Source organism: Cervus canadensis, chromosome 2, assembly GCF_019320065.1.
Source record: "Cervus canadensis isolate Bull #8, Minnesota chromosome 2, ASM1932006v1, whole genome shotgun sequence".
NCBI lineage: Eukaryota > Metazoa > Chordata > Mammalia > Artiodactyla > Cervidae > Cervus > Cervus canadensis.
The window spans coordinates 42,661,115-42,683,008 of NC_057387.1; the positions used below are offsets into that span (position 1 = coordinate 42,661,115).

General features: G+C 36.6%; 1 protein-coding gene across 4 annotated transcripts in view; it reads right to left on the reverse strand.

The window, feature by feature from the left end:
- Window positions 1-21,894, reverse strand: part of SNX7 (sorting nexin 7) — a 107,949-nt gene that overhangs the window by 14,835 nt on the left and 71,220 nt on the right. For 3 of the 4 annotated variants that reach the window (XM_043460568.1, XM_043460571.1, XM_043460569.1), the window contains exon 8: window positions 6,207-6,359. The exons of the other annotated variant lie outside the window; for it this stretch is intronic. In XM_043460568.1, coding sequence (XP_043316503.1) covers window positions 6,207-6,359 — 153 coding nt within the window. The remainder of the gene's footprint in view (window positions 1-6,206; window positions 6,360-21,894) is intronic. 4 annotated transcript variants of the gene reach the window in all.

Here is a 21,894-nt window from a genome sequence, read left to right on the forward strand (position 1 = left end):
CTTCGCCACAATTTATTTTACTCTTCCCCAATATAACAAGGAATATATTTCTAAATAAAAACAACTATACCTGAAAACTTCTAGGAGATTCAATGCTTATCTGTTACTTTGTAAAAGAACTTCTATGATGTGTATTTTTAAAATTTTCTCTGCTTTTTGAATGGTTTATATATAGCTGGACTTGGATTTCAGAGAAGCATTAGTTGTGTTATTGATTTGGCTAGATTGTGAACTCTTAAAATGATTTTTCTTTTCTTCTTTTATCTCAGAGAAAACATCCTATACTAGATGCTTTTCTGCTTCCTAGATACCCACATAGATATAAATATTTTTATTATTCAATCATGAGAGAACCCTTCTACTAAGTCAGTTTATTACGATTCAACTAAAAAAACTAATTCTAATACTCTTCCATTAAAAAAGTAATATATTATAAAGCTGTATCAATCAAATGAAAAATACATATACTTATTATTCTTCCCTAAGGGGAAGATTTAAGTTTGAATTTGAATGCTGCTTAGCATAGGGGTTTGATGTTAATAGAATCTAAAAGAATGATTTACATGAGGCAACTAACATTCTTAAATAAGACTGATAGCATTTGAAATGAAGTGACCTCTATCTTGGCTATTTCTTGAATATCTTATCAAGAAACATCTTAAGTCTAATGTTCATAATTATTTTAAATAGTATTGTTTATGAGAGCAAAAAATTTACATAAATGTTCAATTATTAGTAGTTATCTTCACTAATAAAGATATATGAACATTATGTACTATATAAAGATCAAGTTATACAGAAAAATGTTTAAACAAATGAAAAATATAGAACTCAAAATAATACATATCCACTGTAGTCATCATAACACAAATAAGTAATCATGTTTTTATGTTGACATATTTGGAAATGCAGAAATTTTTAAATATTTTGATCTGCATAGAGCAAATTATTTTTCTATAAATGCATTTCAATATACCCCTCTCTAGGAGATAAGGTTATGGGTGTTCTTTATTTCCTCTTTACACATTTGTGTACTTAACTTTTGTCATTTTTTGTTTGTTTTTCCTGTACATGTATTAATTCTAAAACCAGAAAATGAGGCCAAAAGACTTCCATATATTAACTCTAAAATAAATTATGCAAAGAAATAAGTTTTACTACTTCAAGTATTACATTCAGTTAACTACCAAATGATTTTATTTGGCATTAATATTATGTGATCTTTTCATGATTATAACATTAAAACTAAACTTTAAAGAGCATATTACTTCAGTTTCTGATATTTACCAAGGAGTCCCTCCTTTTAAATTTCTTCACCATCATCATACTTATCAGCGTCAGCATCATCAACAATAAAAACACTATTTTGTACCTTGTGTTGCTGTTTATTCACTAAGTTATGCCTGACCCTTGCAACCCCATGGACTGTAGCCTGCCAGGATTCTCTGTCCATGGGATTTCCCAGGCAAGAATACTGGAGTGGATTGCCATTTCCTTCTCCACGGGATCTTCCCAACCCAGGAATTGAACCTGCATTTCCTGTACTGCAGGCGGATTTTTACCACTGAGCCACCTGGGCAGTCTTATTTTGTACCCACTAGAGAACAATTAGAAAATGTCTGTGCACTTTATCCAACATGTCATAGTTCATAGTTTTAGCATCCCTTCATGTTTTAGCAAGAAATAACTTTCTTTGGTTATCTGGATACTAATATACTTTGAAATTATTCACTTTGAAATTTTTCACCGACGTTTAATGGGATTTTTGGTTTTATTGCTTTGTTCTTCTTATTTTTTCAAAAAAGATTCAAGTTTATTCTTAGCTACTGGTCATATAGAACACAATTGGGAATAGCTTCATTTTACCTAATCAGAGTTTATTTCAGATCCTTGTTTAATATTTGAGGTCAACTGTCTCTAAGTAAATTCACACATCTAAGTACAATATTTCAGTTAGACAATAATTGGCCTTTGATACAGACATATCTCATATCTACAAACTGCTTTTCCTCTGTCATTTTAATAGTTAAATTTTAAGTTATAAACAAGTTGTGACCATTTCACTTCATCAAAGTCCAAAGACAAATGTTTATACCCTATTTTTTCTATCATACTAGAAGCAAACCCCTTTGGGGGTTTATTATTTTTTTTTACAAATGTTGATGAAAAAAGAAGTATTTCCATAATAATGTTATTAAATTAAAAAGGAAATGGAAAGATTCTGAAACATCTTACTTCCTTATATATTTGACATATTCTGAAGTTAACAGATAACAGCAGACTGTTGCTGTTTCAGGCCATACAGTCTATGTGTTAATTAGGAAGCCTTGATTATATAAGGGCTTCAACTTCCAATTATGTCTGGAATGATGTGCCAAATCAGTTAAAAGTTATTCACTCAGGAAAAAACTCAATCAATAACTTGAGCTGTAGAGACCTTATGAAGCTATTATAAAGAAAACCAATGATTCCTCCAAACATCTCCATCTAAAATGCCATACACTTGATATAATTTTAGTAAGATTTAGAAATACAATTCACCTGGAGGAAAGAGTTAAAAACATAGATATAAACTGCTATGAGGGACAAAATTTGCAATAGGGCAATATGGCACAGTGATGCTAATTTAACTATTTCTTAGAAGATAGTATTTTGTATAAACTGAGCGCAATCTATGAAAATAAAAAAAAAATGTGCATTTATGTGAGAGGTATAGTCAAAATCTGAACATTTCAGTTGAACTTCAATGGAACTACTATGAACATTTTCTCTTAAAAAAATTAAAAATCCAAACTTAGAACTAAGTTTTACAGACATTATCATTGGGAGGACAACATAGTATGAGTGTTTGTCACATGATTTTTATAACCTAATATGTTTTATAATTGCAATCACATAGTATAATGTATATTCTAATTTTCTTAAAAATTATTTCAATTATTAATTGTCATAGCATTCCTATAATGTCAGTGTGGCCATGTTCTATCATAAAAGAGAAATGAAGTTATTTCTGTGGGTTTAAAACAGAGTTGTAAAAAAAAAAGCATATAGTGACATACGTGCTTTAACAGAAATATTTTAAATCATTTCAAAATCTGAGACTTATGGGGAGTTCCTTTTAGATATTTTAATTTACTTAAGGTTGTTAATACAGAATAAAAAGGGAATGTAGAAAACATCCTTTCCAACCCCACTTGCTAAAAAGAAAATCATTTAAATCTGTCCTCCAATCTCTAGCCTGCTGCCATGAAACCTCTATGTCAGTTCACCTCTATGTCTTTGTTGCCACACTTTCTAACCAGGCTCAATATGTTTCGTTTTGCTCCACTATGACCCATATACAGCCTGGTGACCATTCTAAAAGGCAAGTCCAAATTGTCTCTTCCCTGCTGAAAACTCTTTAATGGCATTTCCCATTTCCCTTAGAATGAGAAATAAAAGACAAAGCTTATTAAGGCCCTCTTCAGCCTAATTGGGTTCAGGACATACTAACACAAAATATGACACGCTGGCATATTAAGATGAATGAGTTTGAGAAATAGAAACGGAAAGGTCACTCTGACCTTCTTCCAACCCTTATCTCCTGAGGCAAGTCATAAAATCCTCAAGTAAGAGGTGGGATCCTCACCCCCAGAGGAAAGGTGCATCCTTGCCTCTGAAGCCAAAGGACATGAGAAGACTCCTAACAAAAAGGCCTTGCTAAGTCTCCCTCAGTTTACTGTGCTTACGTTATACTCCTTAACCTACCCCTCTCTACCTAACAACCTAATCTTCATCAAACCTGGCATAAAAATACTCAGATCTGTTTCTTCTGATCTTGACTTGTTGATGAAGGCTCCTGTGCCACAAAGAACTTACATTCATTCAACTTGTGTGCTTTTCCTCCTGTGAATTTATCTTTGTCAGTTTCACTTTCAGACCCAGCCAGGGATCCTATGAGGGTCGAGGGACACATTTCCCTCCTCTACAAGCCTCATTTTTCAATTCAACGCTATCTCCACTCCACCATTCTCCCAAAGGAACCTCGGTAATTTGAACATGTTCTCTCACCTCTCTGCTTTTGTGCATGTCTTCTCTGCCTGGAACTCCTCACATCTAAACCTCGCTACCTCTCATTCATTACTCAGGACTCAGCTTAAATATATCCTCTGAGGAATCTTCCTCTTTCCTTCTAGATTAGGTTAGATGCCCCTGCAAAGTCTTCCTGTCCTGGATCTCATTATACTTTTTACTATAATGTTTTGTGTTAATTGTAACATGAGGAAGAGATTGTGTTTGTCTTGCATACTGTGGTCTCTCCAGGACCCAGCACAGAGGCTGGAGGTTGTAGGGGCTCAGGTATTTCTTGCTGAATGAAAATATCAGTATCAGTTAGATAATCTTGCAAAATATAAAGTATTTTACAGTACCTTTAACCTGGCAAGCACTACGGAGTACAAAATATAGTTTTCTTAATGTATCAATTTCAAATAGTCATATATTCAGACAGAAATAAGGTTAAAGATGTATTTTAATATATACCTTCTAAGAAAAGTATGTTCAGAATATGCTAGGTAAAGCAAGCAATAGCATAAAATTCACTGAAAATAAATACTACTGTGTTCAAAAAAGACAATCATTTGAAAAGCAAAATGTTGATTAGGCACTTTTCCTAAGGTAAACAAAGAAAGAAAGAAACAAAACCAACAGAACTAAACTAAGGTGAACTAATGCTCTTTTTTGACCTTTTGAATAGCTACAGAGGAAAGGTGCGGATGGAAGGGACGTAAGGTATAAGCTCTGAACTAATTTCCTGCTCATTCAAACTTCTCTTTCTTTCCTGACTTTGCAAACAATACAAGAAAAGGAGCATGCATGCTCAGTGGCTAAGTCATATCCAACTCTTTGAGACCCCATGGACTGTAACCAGTCAGGCTCCTCTGTCCATGGAATTTTCTAGGCAAGAATACTGGAGTGGGTTGCCATTTCCTTCTCCACAGAATCTTCCTGACCCAGGGATAGAACCCGTGTTTCCAGTGTCTCCTGAATTGGCAGGAGGGTTCTTTACCACTGAACCACCTGGGAAGCCCGGGTAAGAAAAGAAGAGGAAATGAAATTTTAATCAGATAGGAGAATCGTTAGGAAGCCTGATCAAATGATTTTTGAAGATGTCAGATCCTGCCAAAGCAAGAAACTGAAGGGAAGACAAACAAAACAAAATGGTAGCACTTAATTTTTTTTTTCATATATCAGATTCTGTTCAGTTTATTTGTATTGTTTAAAATTAGGGAAATAATAGACAAGAAACTGAAGGGAAGACAAACAAAACAAAACGGTAGCATTTAATTTTTTTTTCTTATATAAGAGTCTGTTCAGTTTATTGGTATTGTTTAAAATTAGGGAAATAATAGGAAAATAAGAAAATAAAAAAATCAGTGTTTAAATAAGCTCAGTTGTAACATTTAAAATATTTGTAGCTTTTTATGTAATATATTATGAAACCATTTCAACTTGGCACTGGTTGAAACAACTTCAGTATAACTGCTAAAAGTCATGAATACAACTCATGGTGGTTTTTATATTTCTTGTCTGCTTCATTAATAAATATTACATTTGGGTTTTTCTTATGGCTACTTCTTAAACTTAAATCGCTTCCTTTCATCCTGAGTCTTAATCTTGAAAGTGAAAGAAAGTGAAGTCGCTCAGTCGTGTTCAACTCTTTGCGACCCCATGGACTGTAGCCTACTAGGCTTCTCCATTCATGGGATTCTCCAGGCAAGAATACTGGAGTGGGTTACCATTTCCTTCTCCAGGAGATCTTCCCAACCCAGGGATTGAACCCAGGTCTCCCGCATTGTAAGCGGATGCTTTACTGTCTGAGCCACCAGTGCAAAATGGCATTTACTTCTTTTCCTTTCTCCTATATTCTGAGTTTTACATAAAGATAGCAAAATTCTCTCTCACATCAAGCTCAGCTCAAATTAGGCACATGGGCATGCTGTGGAGGAAGGAAAGCTCATCACCTTCTTACAGGTAAACACAGTAGTGTTGGTGCGTGGGTTTAGTGATGCTCTATTAACTGGCAGCTCCACTGGCACTGAGCCACCAAAGAGGATTTTGAACGTGACACTTGGTTCCTGAACAGACTCTTTCAATACAAGACAAACAGAAAGTGAGAGAGAGGATAACTTTTTAAAAAGAAAGCAATACCGCATATCACTAATTACCTGTTCATAATAGAGGATGTTTTCCTCAGCCATATTTGTAAATGCTGACTTGATATCATTTTGCATGTTTTGTCTCCATCTTTCCCAATCTGCTTTCAGGGCATTATTAGCACACTCCACTTTATCTTCCAGTTTTCCAATCTCTTCCGTAAGCTGTGTTAGATCACAAAGAGAGATCAGCTGATCTATGCATTCCTGCCACTAAGTGAATTCTTTGAATCTAAGATGAATATTATATTTTTTTAAAAAAGCACAAGAATATTTTTTTTGAAGAGTCGCCAGTATAGTCAGAGATATCATGTAGAGGTCTAAGGTCTGCAACCAAAGCACTTGACTTTGGATAAATCTCTCAAACCTTGGGCCTCAGTTTCACTATTTATAAATCAAAGGAAAATGAACTACAAGTAATCTCAAAATTCTTTTGCAATAACTCTCTCTTTACCACTGTTTGTGGTGATAATATTTATGTTAAAAGATACAGTTTCACATCTTCAGCTTTTCTTTCCTGCTTCTCACTTTTCAACTGTTTTGAGCAGAATGCTCAATTAACTGACATGTTATAACATCCATATAGATTATTCAGTCCAGCCTGGAGGCCCAGGGGATTAACTGGCTACATTCCATTCAGCTGGTAACAGAGGCAGGTTTATATCTCAAGACACGTGACACCTAGTCCACACTCCATTAGACAAGCTGTATGTGACAGTCACACCTCCTCCCAAGTCACCCACCAACATTTGAGCATGGAACCCATCAATGTATTGCTTTAAATTTAACACATTATCTTTATACAAATTTTAATATATTTATCCATATTTTATTTATTTTTATATTCAGCATACATGTATTTACTAAGTGACTTCTCTGTATCAGGCATTCTTCAAGGGCCTGGAGATTCAATAATGAAGACAACAGACAAAAATTCCTGCTTTTACCAGAACTTATATTCTATTGGGAAAGACAAACCATAAGCAAGACAAATGAAATATCTATCATTTGATAATAAGTGCCAAAAAGAAAAATGAAGTAGAAAGGTAGATAAGGAGTATAAGAATAATGCAATTTTAGATAAGATGGCTGGGGAAAATCTAAGTAAGAAAGTGTCATATATAAAGTTGATGTTAGAGTGAATCACGCAGTTCTTAGCAGGAAAAGCATTCCTGGCAGAGGAAAAAAACAGGGCAATGGTCTAGAGGCAGAAGCATGTTTGGATGGTCCGAGAAGAGCAAGGAGACCAGTATGACTGTAGCAGATGGCAGAGTTAAAAAAGAGGGAAGATCCTAGGAGATGTAGTCAGAGAAGCAGCTGGGTGACCAGATCTTACTAAGCCATGCAGTTCATGGTAAAAGCCCTAGGTTTTGCTGAGTGAGACCAAAGGCAGGGACAATTAAGCAGAAATAACACCATTTCTCCCATGATTTATTAATAAAAGGGGCATTATACATTACCTTGACTCCAAGTATTCAAAAGAGGCTGTCATTAAGAAGGTCCCCATTACAGACATGTTAAAAGCTAAAATGTATGTCTTAGAATAAAAAAAAATGTTGTTTTACTTTCAATGCTTGCTTAAAATATCACTTTTTATTCATTCATTTTGTTATGAAATTTCACTCTGACTTTATTTCATTGCAGCCATATTTGCTTTTATTTCCCTCAGACTAGATGTTTGGTATTATATAAACCTTTTATTATCTGCAAAATGTAAAATGTTAATCGCTCAGTCGTGTCCAACTCTTTATTATCTATGGGAGATCTATTTCATATGTAGGGTTGGTTTTCATGGTTTGTGTGTGGTGGGAATGTGTAGTTTGTTTTTTTTTTTTCCTTAACTTTCTTGTTTTGTTTGTAAACTATCTCAGGGAGGCCATTTATTACTTTTACGGGTACCTGTGACTCTATGGGGTAATTATTTTGCTAAATCATAGAGGATGTCTAAAAGGGTGTTGTGTTGGTATGCATGCTCAGTTGTTTAGTCATGTCTGACTCTTTACAACCTCATGGACTGTAGCCCACTAGGCTATTCTGTCTACAGAATTTTCCAGGTAAGAATACTGGAGCAGGTTGCCATTTCCTACTCCAGGGGATCTTCCCAACCCAGAGATCAAACCCATGTCTCTTACAGTTCCTGCATTGGCAGATGGATTCTTTACCACTGTGCCACCTGGGAAGCCCAATAGGGCATTAATGGGATTCTAATGGTAGATTTTGGGAATAAGCTAAGGTAAAATTACTGACAGGCCAAACTCAAACAGGATCCATAGAAAGCTCATGTGCTGGTTACAAAACCTCATTTCCATGGGTTGTTTGATCAAACCTTCCCATTTTCACAGCCAGATGGAAATGATTAGAAAAGTGTCTTTTTTATATCTAGGATCAAGAAGTAACTACACCAACAGTATCTACACTTTTTCTCCTCTGCTTAGGTTCTGCAGGCTAAAATGGCCCTGCACTGGAGCGGGATGACCTGCAAAATTCTTTATTGAAAGTAGCTTCAGGAAACAGTATCTAAATCATATGTTCTAAATCTTGCTTCCCCTCCTGATAGAGCTTAAAATGGTGTCACTGCCATGAAGGCTTTACAACAAAGTCATCTCTTTACCAACCTGCAACCCCCCATCTTGCTAGCCCTTGTTAGTGGTGGTTAGGCTGGTTGGTGCTTCTGCTCTGGCCCAGGGCTACTGCACTCCTAAAGAAGTCCTGTCCTGTTCTCTGACATCACTCCAATCCACAGAAAGGTTTGTAGCCTCATCAGCATGGCACTGAGATTATGTGACTAATGATAGGTTGAACTGATCTCAGCCTCTGTATTGGTCTTTCACAAGCTGTATGACATTGGGTAGACTACTTTTTGAAGGCTTAGATTCTTCATCTACAAAATGAACATAAAAATAATGATACCTATCTCATAGGAATTTTTATTTAAAATTGCCTGAGATAATGAACACATTAACTGATGTTCACAGTGTCTGACAATTTATCTACTAAATGTTATCTATCACAACCATTACCAGCTGGTGAAATGGGAGCTGACTGCCTCTCCTCTTCCATTATTTTAGTCTCTGGAAATATGCTATTCCTCTGCCAGGATCTAGGTATGAATTTCCAGTGCAATTTCTTGATTTATTCTTACCAATGTAGATGATAATATATCCAATTCTATATAATTCATGCTAAATATATATTACCAATGCTTATTTTTGCTGGCTATATATTGACCATTTTTATTGATGACTCCATCATGACTCTAGTTTGAAAAAAAGGAAAGTGATATTAGGTATTTCCTCATACTGAATCATCTTCCCATAATTTTAATTTTTAGGAAACTCAACTGATAATAAGCACAAAACACTTAATTTCTTTCCTACCAATTTATAAAGACATATTATTAGATCTCCCTTCTTTTAGTTGACTGCAATTTTAGCAAGTTCTTGCTAAACTATGGACAGTACAAGAAACCGTCCATAAAGATGGCACAGTCAAGGTTATGAACATAAACACTCAATATAATTTCACCAAAGTGGGAAAATAACATGTTAGGTGCCTGGCAGACCAAAGAAGCTCCTCTAACCACGTGGCAAACTTTCAATAACTCTAAAAGTAGGAAATTCAATTCATAATTTCTACTGCAAAACAACATAAAGACTGAGTTTAAAAGGATTCAAGTTTGAATCATTCATTTCACAAATACTGGAAACTTGGCCCTCTGTTGGTGGAAAAACTAAAGAAGTAAACAGTCCTTTTTGCCAGGAAAATGTTGAAATATCAGAATAAGTAATAAAAGAATGTAACATAGTAAAAATAATGGTTTTGATTTAACCACAGGCTAATGTGGTAATCTCTAGCTTCAGTTATATTTGGCTAAAAAGGAGTCACACGATTAAATGAAAACCATTAATACTAAGAGCTCAGGAAAACAAAACAATATCCTTCTTCAATACTTTAATACTAGGAACAGCAACAATAATAATGAGCATTTATTGTATTTCTGCCACAGGCCACCGTATTAAGCTATATGCTTTACATACATTATTTCATTTAATCTGCATTATAATGTTGCACATTTTGTAATATTGTCTAGCTTCTGGGAGACATATACAAAGGAAAAACTGGGAGAAATATACAAAGGAGATCACATAACTTTCTGTGGCATCACAGAGATTCAAACCAAGTCAAAACACCTGTTCTTTCCAGAGTGACTATATAGCCCCAAGTTACCTTGCCTGTAGCTACCTGTAGCTGAATAGCCCCAAGTCACTTTACCTGTATGCCAAAGCCTTTGACTGTGTGGATCACAACAAACTGAAAAATTCTCTAAAGAGATGGGAATACCAGACCACCTGACCTGCCTCCTAGGAAATCTGCATGCAGGTCAAGAAGCAATAGTTAGAACTGGACATGGAATAACAGACTGGTTCTAAATCAGGAAAGGAGTATGTCAAGGCTGCATATTGTCACCCCGCTTATTTAACTTATATGCAGAGTACATCATGAGAAACGCTGGGCTGGATGAAGCACAAGCTGGATGAATCAAGATTGCCGGGAGAAATAGCAATAACCTCAGATAGGCAGATGACACCACCCTTATGGCAGAAAGCAAAGAAGAACTAAAGAGCCTCTTGATGAAAGTGAAAGAGGAGAGTGAAAAAGTCGGCTTAAAATTCAACATTCAGAAAACTAAGATCATGGCATCTGGTCCCATCACTTCATGGCAAATAGATGGGAAAACAGTAACAGAAGTTATTTTTGGGGGCTCCAAAATCATTACAGATGGTGACTGCAGCCATGAAATTAAAAGATGCTTGCTCCTTGGAAGACAAGCTATGAACAACCTAGACAGCATATTAAAAAGCAGAGACATTATTTTAACCAAAAAATGTCCATCTAGTCAAAGCTATGGTTTTTCCAGTAGTTATGTATGGATGTGAAGGTTGGACCATAAAGAAAGCTGAGCACCAAAGAATTGATTCTTTTGAACTGTGGTGTTGGAGAAGACTCTTGAGAGTCCCTTGGGCTGCAAGGAGATCCAATCAGGCAATCCTAAAGGAAATCAGTCCTGAATATTCATTGGAAAGACTGATGCTGAAGCTGAAACTCCAATATTTTGGCCACCTGATGCACATCTCCTGCACTGGCAAGTGGATTCTCTACCACTGAGCCACCAGGGAAGCCAAATCTAACAGAAAATAGATATGCAAAAACAAAACAAAAACCAACGACAGTCATTCAAAGCAGAATGTGATATATATAATAATGGAGGAAAAAAATTAAATTAGAATATAGAAAGATACAGAATGGAGGATTAATTCTAACAGGGGTAGGGGACATTCCAAGTGTGAAACTGCTAGGCAATGAATGGGTGAGGGTGTGGCATGATTAAAACCACAGGGATGTTATGGTATAGAGCATGATAAAAGAATGGATAAGAGATAGGTTTGGAAGTAGTCAGGAAGAAACATGGGCTTCCCTGGTGGCGCAGATGATAAAGAAGCTGCCTGCAATGTGGGAGACCCAGGTTTGATCCCTGGATTGGGAAGCTCCCCTGGAGAATGGAATGGCTACCCACTCCAGTATTCTTGCCTGGAGAATTCCATGGACAGAGATGCCTGGTGGGCTACAGACCATGGTGTCGCAAAGAGCTGGACATGACTGTGAGACTAATACACGCATAAGATGAAACATGGGAAGTACAGCTGGACAGGCCAACTGAAGACTGACGACTAGAGGGTATAAGTGATAATGAGCATAGAATGCATTCTGTAGGAAAAGGCAAGCCACTGAGAGATTTTGGCCAGTAGGAAAGGAAGGAGGACAGGAAGAAAGAAACCAATTAATCTGCACAGGAACTCTGGAAACAGCAAGCAAAATTATAAGGATTTGGCTCACTCCCTCTCACTCATCCAGCAGCACTCACTCAGCATCCATCCTTACTTCCTGTGTTAAGAACCAAGATGAAGGGTGAAAAAACTGACTCTGCCCCAAGAACTCATGCCTAAGGGGAAAAATAAAAACAACTAGATAAAATGTGATATACATCTCATGTAAAGCAAATAGGGTGTACAGTCCTAGAAGCAAGTTTACTTTGAAGTTTCTAAAAAATGCAAGTGGTTTGTCAAGGTTTGTACCTGGAGTGTGAGTGGGAGAAGAGCAAAAGAGGAAAAAAGAGATATTACTTTGCCTACACAGGTCCATATAGTCAAAGCTATAGTTTTTCCAGTAGCCATGTATGGACGTGAGAGTTGGACCATAAAGAAAGCTGAGCGCCAAAGAACTGATGCTTTTGAACTGTGGTGTTGGAGAAGACTCTTGAGAGTCCCTTGGATGGCAAGAGTCCCTTGGATGGCAAGGAGATACAACCAGTTCATCCTAAAGGAAATCAGTCCTGAATATTCATTGGAAGAACTGATGCTGAAGCTGAAACTCTAATACTTTGGCTACCTGATTCGAAGAACTGACTCATTTGCTGAGAAAGACTGAAGGCAGGAGGAGAGGGGGACAACAGAGGATGAGATGGTTGGATGGCATCGCTGACCCAATGGACATAAGTCTGAGCAAGCTCTGGGAGTTAATGATGGACAGGAAAGCCTAGAGTACTGCAATCCATGGGGTCACAAAGAGTCAGACACCACTGAGCATCTGAACTGAACTGAACTGAAAAGAGGAAAAAGACACATGCAACTGCCAGATACTAAAGGAATTTCCCGGGGGGGAGGGGGAATCTGGATTTTTAATTAAAAAAAAAAAGAAAAAAACAAGTGGAATCACTGAAGAATTTTAGAGAAGAGGACCAGGAAGGGAGTGTAACAATCAGGTTCCAGATACAAGGGGATGCTGAGAGGAGGAGACCCTGAGAGACAGAATCAGTAGTGGGTTGACAAGTAATTAAGTGTGGGCATTGAAAGAAAAGATCATGTGATCTTTTAAACTGGATAACATTCACTGGAAGAACCGGTCAGGTAGGGTGAGAGGAAATGAAGGCCTAAAGACAACAGTAATAGTCATGCAGAGTGAGGTCACTCCAAAACAACTTTTGGAGGTCAACCCTGTGACATATTTCGCTAAAAATTTACTCCAACTCTTACAAAGTGGAAAAAAAAATACTGATCCCTGAGAAGGGACAGGGTCACAGAGGAAAAAATAATGAAATAACAATGGGGAAAAAAAGATCGTGCTAAAAATAATCCACCATTAATATCAAGGCTTCAACAAGGGCTTCCCAGGTGGTGCTAGTGGTAAAGAACCTGCCTGCCAATGTAGGAGATGTTTAAGAGATACAGGTTCAATCCCTGAGCCTGAAAGATCCCCTGGAGGAGGAAACAGCAACCCACTCCAGTATTCATGCCTGGAGAATCCCATGGATGGAGGAGCCTGCCAGACTACAGTCCGTTGCAAAGAGGGGTTGCAAAGAGTCAGATACGACTGAAGCAACTTAGCACGCACACAGTATAAACATATTACATAATTACTATACTTCATTATTTCTCATCCAGAAAAGTACAATCTAAGAGGTGGGTGTCAAATCAAAGAATAAAAGATACATGAGGTTCATGTCATAGCCCATCAACTTGGAGGTATCCTAGATTCAGGTGAAGGGTGTTGCTTCTTGTTTTGTTTCTTTGATTCAGTTCAAAGATATCTAGAGAAAGACCTGATGGCTAAAGAGCCAAGAACAGATGTACTGGTTCCATTCACATCACTTATAGCTCTGAACCGTGGTTATATCACATTATGCATGTTTGTCACAGGTCAAGTGGGAAAGTGGCTAAAATGATTTGCACGAATCCACCCAAATCATTCATTATTGCTAGGAAATAAAAGCTACCTTCTAAGGGATAGCCCTGGGAACCATTAAACAGGTATAAACCATTCCACTATTTTTAATAGTTACTCAGTGTTTGAAGTACATGCCTGCTAAGGCATGCATCTGCTAAGGCAACCACAGGTGCAAAGTCCCTCAATCCCGATTAACCACCTTGGAGATTTTCCTCCTTATTCCCTCAAAGCTGACTTTAGAAAGTGAAACCAAGAAACCTTATAGAATTTTCATAATTTTTGTTAAAATAGGCCTTTTGTATATTTTATTGTTCTATTACATTCAAATTTGTAAGAACATACTTTCTTATAAGTACAATCATCAGAAATAGATCTAATTTTATAGAAAAGTTATATAAATCCATGCAAATATAGTTTATTACCTTTCTTCAACAAATGATTACAATTTTTCACAGAAATTTAGTATTTTATTAACTTAATAAAAAAGATACATGATAGAACATTTTAGAATCCCACAATAAAGATATTTAAATTTTTTTGTGACAAAATGTGGTCCTGAAAATTATATCAGAAATATCTATTTATAAATAAAATAATATAGATGAGAACTGTATGATCAGTTAGGCTAATGAATGAAATAGGATATAATCAAAGTTAGGGAAGTGAATAAAACAGGATTGCAAATAAAATATGAAAAAATATTTTAAAATATTGCTGAAAAGAACATATTCCACACAAATAAGTTGCCAAAAATATTTTATAATAAAGCTTGGACACAAATTTTATAAAATGGGATCACCCATGCAGTCATGAAATTAAAAGGCGCTTACTCCTTGGAAGGAAAGTTATGACCAACCTAGACAGCATATTAAAAAGCAGAGACATTACTTTGTCCACAAAGGTCCATCTAGTTAAGGATATGGTTTTTCCAGTGATCATGTATGGATGTGAGAGTTGGACTATAAAGAAAGCCAAGCGCAGAAGAATTGATGCTTTTGAACTGTGGTGTTGGAGAAGACTCTTGAGAGTCCCTTGGACTGCAAGGAGATCCAACCAGTCCATCCTAAAGGAGATCAGTCCTGGGTGTTCATTGGTAGGTCTGATGTTGAAGCTGAAACTCCAATACTTTGGCCACCTGATGCGAAGAGCTGAGTCATTTCAAAAGACCCTGATGCTGGGAAGGATTGAGGGCAGGAGGAGAAGGGGACGACAGAGGGTGAGATGGTTGGATGGCATCACCGACTCAATGGACATGGGTTTGGGTGGACTCCAGGAGTTGGTGATGGACAGGGAGGCCTGGCATGCTGCGGTTCATGGGGTTGCAAACAGAGAGACAGAGCTGAACTGAACTGAACTGATATGCTCATAAGCTATATGAGAGGTATTTACAGTGTATCCAGTGAGTATGTGCTCAGTCGTTTCAGTCATGTCTGACTCTTCAAGATCCCATGGACTACAGCCCGTCAGGCTCCTCTGTCCATGGGATTTCCCAGGCAAGAAAACCGGCATGGGTTGCCATTTCCTCCTCCAGGAGATTTTCCTTACCCAGGTATCAAATTTGCATCTCCTGCCTGTGTCTCTTGCACTGGCTGGGGGATTCTTTACCACCTCAGCCACCTGGTAAGGCCCCATGTATCCAGAGTGTATATATTTGATCTAATACTAAACATTTGAAAATAATTAGGCTTTTCTTCTTAGAGATTAAAGTGTGCTTAAAGATGATTAAGTGGGACTTTTGCTCTTAAGATTTAAGGTGATATTTTGATGCTATTTCTTTCAAAGTTTTTCCAACACAGAGGCAAGAACTTTTATATTTATCAATAGAGACAAGAATTATTTCACTGGATTTGCTTGGCTATACCATGGTCCAACATTTTGCCAATAAAGGTCCATCTAGTCAAAGCTATGGGTTTTCCAGTAGTCATGTATGGTTGTGAGAGTTGGACTATAAAGAAAACTGAGCACGCTGAAGAATTGATGCTTCTGAACTGTGGTGTTGGAGAAGACTCTTGAGAGCCCCTTGGATTGCAAGGAGATCCAACCAGTCCATCCTAAAGGAAATCGGTCCTGAATATTCATTGGAAGGACTGATGCTGAAGCTGAAACTTCAATACTTTGGCCACCTGATGTGAAGAACCGACTCATTAGAAAAGACCCATATGCTGAGAAGATTGAAGGCAGGAGGGGAAAGGGATGACAAGAGGATGAGATGGTTGGATGACATCACCAGCTCAATGGATATGAGTTTGAATAAGCTCTGGGAGTTGGTGATGGACAGGGAGGCCTGGCGTGCTGCAGTCCATGGGGTTGCAAAGAGTTGGACACAACTGAGTGACTGAACTGAACTGAAACATGCAAATGGACTTTTTCCTCCTACATTTGAACCATTTCCTCCTACAAATGGACTCTGAGATCTCATTAGGACTTTCTGGTAGGGGAATGCAGGTGTTAAGGAATTACTTCTGGGCTTCCCTGGTGGCTCAGATGGTAAAGAATCTGCCTACAATTCAGAAGACCCAAGTTCAAACCTTGAATCTGGAAGACTGTCTGGAGAACGGAATGGCAACCCACCCCAATATGCTTGCTGGGAAAATCACATGGACAGAGAAGCCTGGCGGGCTACTGTCCCTGGGGTCGCAAAGAGTTGGACACCACTGAGCACCTTTCACTTCACTTAGAAAGGCTTTAGATTCCACAAGGACTATGAAAGAAAGCAATTAACTTTTGGAGGGATGGCACAAAATATGTGTGACCACCTAGCCAGTCAGATGAGTGAAGTCACTGTTGTTATTAAGGAGATGACAAACAGCCCTGATCTCCTTTATATTTTTGCTGGAAAACATTTGGTTATCTTAGTTTTCTTTGTCTCTAACACTATCAAGAATGGTCTGATCGCAAGAAAAGGAGGGATTTACAAGAAGTGGCTTGCAGCTATGGAGGGGAGAGAGTTCGGGAAAGGAACTGTGTTTGTGTGTTTATGTTGCACATTCGCAATACCTGCCTGCTCACTTAACAATGCTGAGTTCCTTCTGTGATCAAGTCTGAAGCTGCATGTCACATATAGCATCTCATTTAACTTTCTCTATAACTCTTAGAGGTAGGTTTCTTCCCCTCAGTCTAGCTGGTTCAAGTTTTCATAATGTTAACAAACTCTGCAGACGATGAATCTGAAAAGCTTTAACATCCTTCGGCCAGTTCTCAGTTATGTATTTCTTCTTCTGAATTGTTTGGCAAACTCAATCCAAGTTTTTCTTTTCTTTTATTTTTTTAATGTTTCCTGGCCCCTTCCATTTTAATTTTATTTATTTGTACTCCTTAAACCTCTCTTCTCCTCCAATAGACAAATATAGTACAAAATATAAAATAAGAGTATAAAAATAAAATATAAAATACAAGTAGAATACAAATAAAATACAAATAGAGTATCAAAGTAAACATTTATTTAACAAATCTTTAAGTTCTTACTACGTGCCAGGCGCTGGCGTAGGCACATGAGCAAGGACATAGGGATGAATACGAGAGGGGAGGTTACTATAGCTGGGGGCTACAATCTAGGAAGGGTTTCAGATCCACACTGCATTGGGCATTCCCTCTGTGTCATCTGACCAACTGCCTTAGAATCTATCAGTGAGTCTGTGTTTTGCTCTGTTTCATAAAATAAGGAAGTACCTTCCAAACAAAATCTGAAGAAATCAAGGCCATCTAGACTCAAAGTTTTCCCTAAAAGAGGAAATCTAGCTTTATATCCAACAAATAACCTTATTTCATCTTTTTTAGTTGTCTTAGAGTATGGATAAGTTGTATTTGGCTCCTCTCCTTTTTTTCCTGAAATTTAATAAATTCATAATCACACACACTCTAAGCGATCTAGAGGTTGGGCTCTGAAGTCCATGGATGGGAATCCTGTGTCATCTTAGCTAAATTTAGTTCCTTGATAGGTTGCAGTTTCCTCGTCTATAAAATGAGGAGAAAGAAAGTACCCACTTCATAAGACTGTGTTGAATAACGTGTTAGCAAAGCGCCTGGGACTTAAGCACTGAATACATGTCAGGGTTAGAGTGGCACTCTGATGTGATTATGAAAGGATTATTGCAGGGTTCAGAAATGTCCTGACTGAATCTGCCAGTTTACTTCTACTAAGTTAGGGATTCCTTACTGAGGGCAGGCATGTAAAAAGAACAACTTTGGAGAAACAAAGAGATGGTAATAGGTCAGAAAGCTCCCCAAATGTCCCCAAGATGTCCAGGAGTGTTGGTGACTGAAACGGACAATGTAGTCAGGCATATATAGTCTATGCAAGGCCATTCCATCAGGCCCTTCTCCAAATCAGATGAACAAGACCAAAAAGACCAGAAATTACCTCCATTTTGAGGAACTACGTTATCACATCACATCAATACATTATTCCACTCTAATACAAGATATATTAGTATCTTGCTAATTATGGAATGATAAATCCTAAGATAAAAAATGCAGGTGTGGACCTTAGTCTAACTGACCTTTAAAGTATACTACCTCGTAACTAAAAAAACCTGTCCAGCAACTTAAGAAGACCCCCTGTACTTCGAAACATTCTCTTAAGCTTTTAGTTTTTCTTATTTACCAGAGATTAGTTTTTAGAAACTATATTAGTTCATTCAAGAACTATTCGTTGAACATCAGCTGTGTGTCAAGAGTACCTGCTAGGCACAGTGCCCCTATGTGAATGATTTCTTTTTTCTCACTCAATTTTTGGCATACTGATGTCACAAGGGTAAATCTTCACTTAAAGTGGAAAATCCTCCCAATTCGGATAGTTTCATGATGAGACAAGTTACAGAATGCCTTGATGGGTGTTTCTTAAATTGGGATTTCTATATCCACATCAATACTCAGTGATAATCTAGAGGATCATCAATGTCATAAATAAACATGGCATAATCTTGATATAGATATTTTATGGAGATCAGAGAAAAATACTTAACACAAACATAAATATATTATGGAACAGTGATACTTATATGAAACTTTAATAAAACAGGAGATCGTAAAGAAATTTTAAGCTTGCATTGGTCATAGATGTGTCTCTAAGACTACTGGGGTATACATTCCAACTTCCCTGTACCAAAGAAAATAAACACTTTTGATAAGAATGTTTGAACTACACACTGCATTACAATGTGTTAGAAGTAAATCTGCTTGGTTGCTGAACTACATACTTATAAGGAATTAATACACGTTGGCATGGTAATTCTAGGTGAGTTAACTGCGAAGATTACCAAGTTTTATCAAAATATCATTAATAAAAATTACAGATTGAGAAAGAAGTTTCCTCACAGTCTATTTCTTCAGGAATAGTGGCCAGGATGATAGAAGAAAAGCCAAACTTTTTTCAACTACTTTGATCTATTACTGCTAAACAGCAATCTAGGGAAAATTCCACTTACCTCTCTAAGAAAAAACCAACTTCTCTATTTAGTCACTCACCCTTCATCACTTATCCCTGATATTACTAGGATAGCAAGTAAGCATCCCTTTTCCTCACCCTGTGACTGTCTCTATCCAATACTATGACTGAGCTCCTAATATCTGAACACTTAAAAGGCTCTGCTCCTAATGCATTATTGGAAGAGTTCTCTTCCTAATGAATAATCACAACGTCACACAAATTACTCTAGCATGTTGAAATTAAGGAGGATAGCATGACCTTGATACAAAAACTCACATTTCTAATAGAAACAATGGTAATTACAAATCATTCTTTCCCCTGTTCCCCAGCTTTATTATGGGGCGGAACCGGGGTACAACTGACCCCAGAAAATGTATAAGTTTGAAATACACAACATGATGACCAATCATTCTTATTCAGAAATGTAAACACAAAAGTCCTAAATTTTAAGTTGAGCTAGCCAAATTGAACAAGGGCCAATTTGAATTTATCTCAGTGATACAAGGATGGTTAAAATGAGAAAATGTCTTAGTGTAAATCACCAAATTAAGTGAATAATGGTGAAAATCATACTACACTAGCTGGTACAGGAAACCATTCAATAAATTTCAACACCCACTTATGAATCAACCTGTTATCACATAGGAGTAAATAAAAACTGCCTCAGCCCGATTAAAAATATGTAATTTTCAAAGTTTAGCAAGCATCATTACCAATGGAAAAAATCCCAAAAAAATTTACTTTAGCCTCAGTAAACCAGTCAATTCTAAAGGAAATCAACCCTGAATATTCATTAGAAGGACTGATGCTGAAACTGAAGCTTCAATATTTTGGCCACCTGATGTGAAGGGCCAACTCACTGGAAAAGACCCTGATGCTGGGAAAGATGGAAGCCAAAAGGAGAAAGGGGCAGAAGAGGATGAAATGGTTAGATAGCATCACTGACTCAATGGACATGAATATGTGCAGCTCCACGAGACAGTGAAGGACAGAAGGGCCTGGCATGCTGCAGTCCATGGAGGTCGCAAAGAGTCAGACATGACTTAGCAACCGAACAACAGAAACAACAACATAGATAATACAAGGGTGTCCCATCACTAATAGCTTTATAATGCATCTTTTAGCCAGATCAATAAGAATGAAGAATAAATACAAGGTATAAAGATTGAATAAATAGGACAAAACTATTAATATACACCCATAAGATTTTCTACATAAAAAATTTCAAATATTATATAAAGAAATTATCAAAAATTATTATAAAAATAATTTAGATATTGCTGATAAAAGATAAATTGAAAAAGTAAATTATATTTCTATACTCTAGCACAACCAAAGTTAGAAAAATTTTAAATACGTAGTAATAATTTATGACAAATACAAACAAAATATAAAATACTCTGGAATAAACTTATGAAAACTGTAGAAGACCTTCTTGAAAAAACATTCTAAAACTTTATTGAGAGATATCAAAGAAGACAAAAAAAAGCATGTTTTATAAAAATTATTCTACCTTAAATCTTCTATTGAGTCCCTCCTTTAATTTCAGATTAAGTACCAGTTCCTCAGGTAGTTCTTATCAGAATAGCATTTATGTACAATGTAGGTATTTTTTCACTACTCTTTCCATCTCAGTCCACTGTTCCTCTCCTTAACATTGATTAGGACAATCATTTTATGTATGTTTATGCACTTTCCTGTTACAATATAAGTTGTAACATGAGCCATGTGTCTATCTTTTGACCATTCTATCCTTAGTACTCACTACTTAGAAATGTGATAAATATTTGTAGAATAAATTAATGATTTCAGAAAGGTGAAATATTAGTAACAAATCTAGTCTTGTTTCACCATTCCTTTCCAAGGACTGTTTCATTACACTGTGAAATACCTCAGAAACTTACAAGCTGCCTGTACCTTATCCTAAAGGTATGTATCACCAAAATTTCTGAGCAAAACAATACAACTTGAGGATAACAGCTATTCTTACTTAAGAGTATCTTCACTTTTTTCTTTTTAAGTAGCTTCTCTATTATTGCCTTTTATGGGAAAAAAAACCATTCAATCTATTTATTCAAATGCTAAAAATTTCTCTTCATAATCAGAAAAGCTGAGGAATTATCATTTTGAAAGTACTTGAAAATAATATACCTAAATAAAAAGATTTAGATTGCCACTCCATCAGAAGACAATAGAAAATTCTAAAATTCAGTTCTAATCTGACAGCTACCTCTTCTTAACAAGTATTAATTAAATTGCAGGGGAGGGAGAAGAGGGCTCTTAACAATAAAATTACATTATTTTCTGATTTGTGAGAGAGGTAAGATGTGTCTGAAAAATTAGATGCTTGATTACACAATGCTGCTCAAGCATACATGTGATTACTACACGTGCGTACCTTTTTTATATACTCTATAATACACACTTTTCTTAAAAAGTAGAAACCTCTCTTCCTGAAATTCACTGCCACTTTTATTATCCAAATGTAAC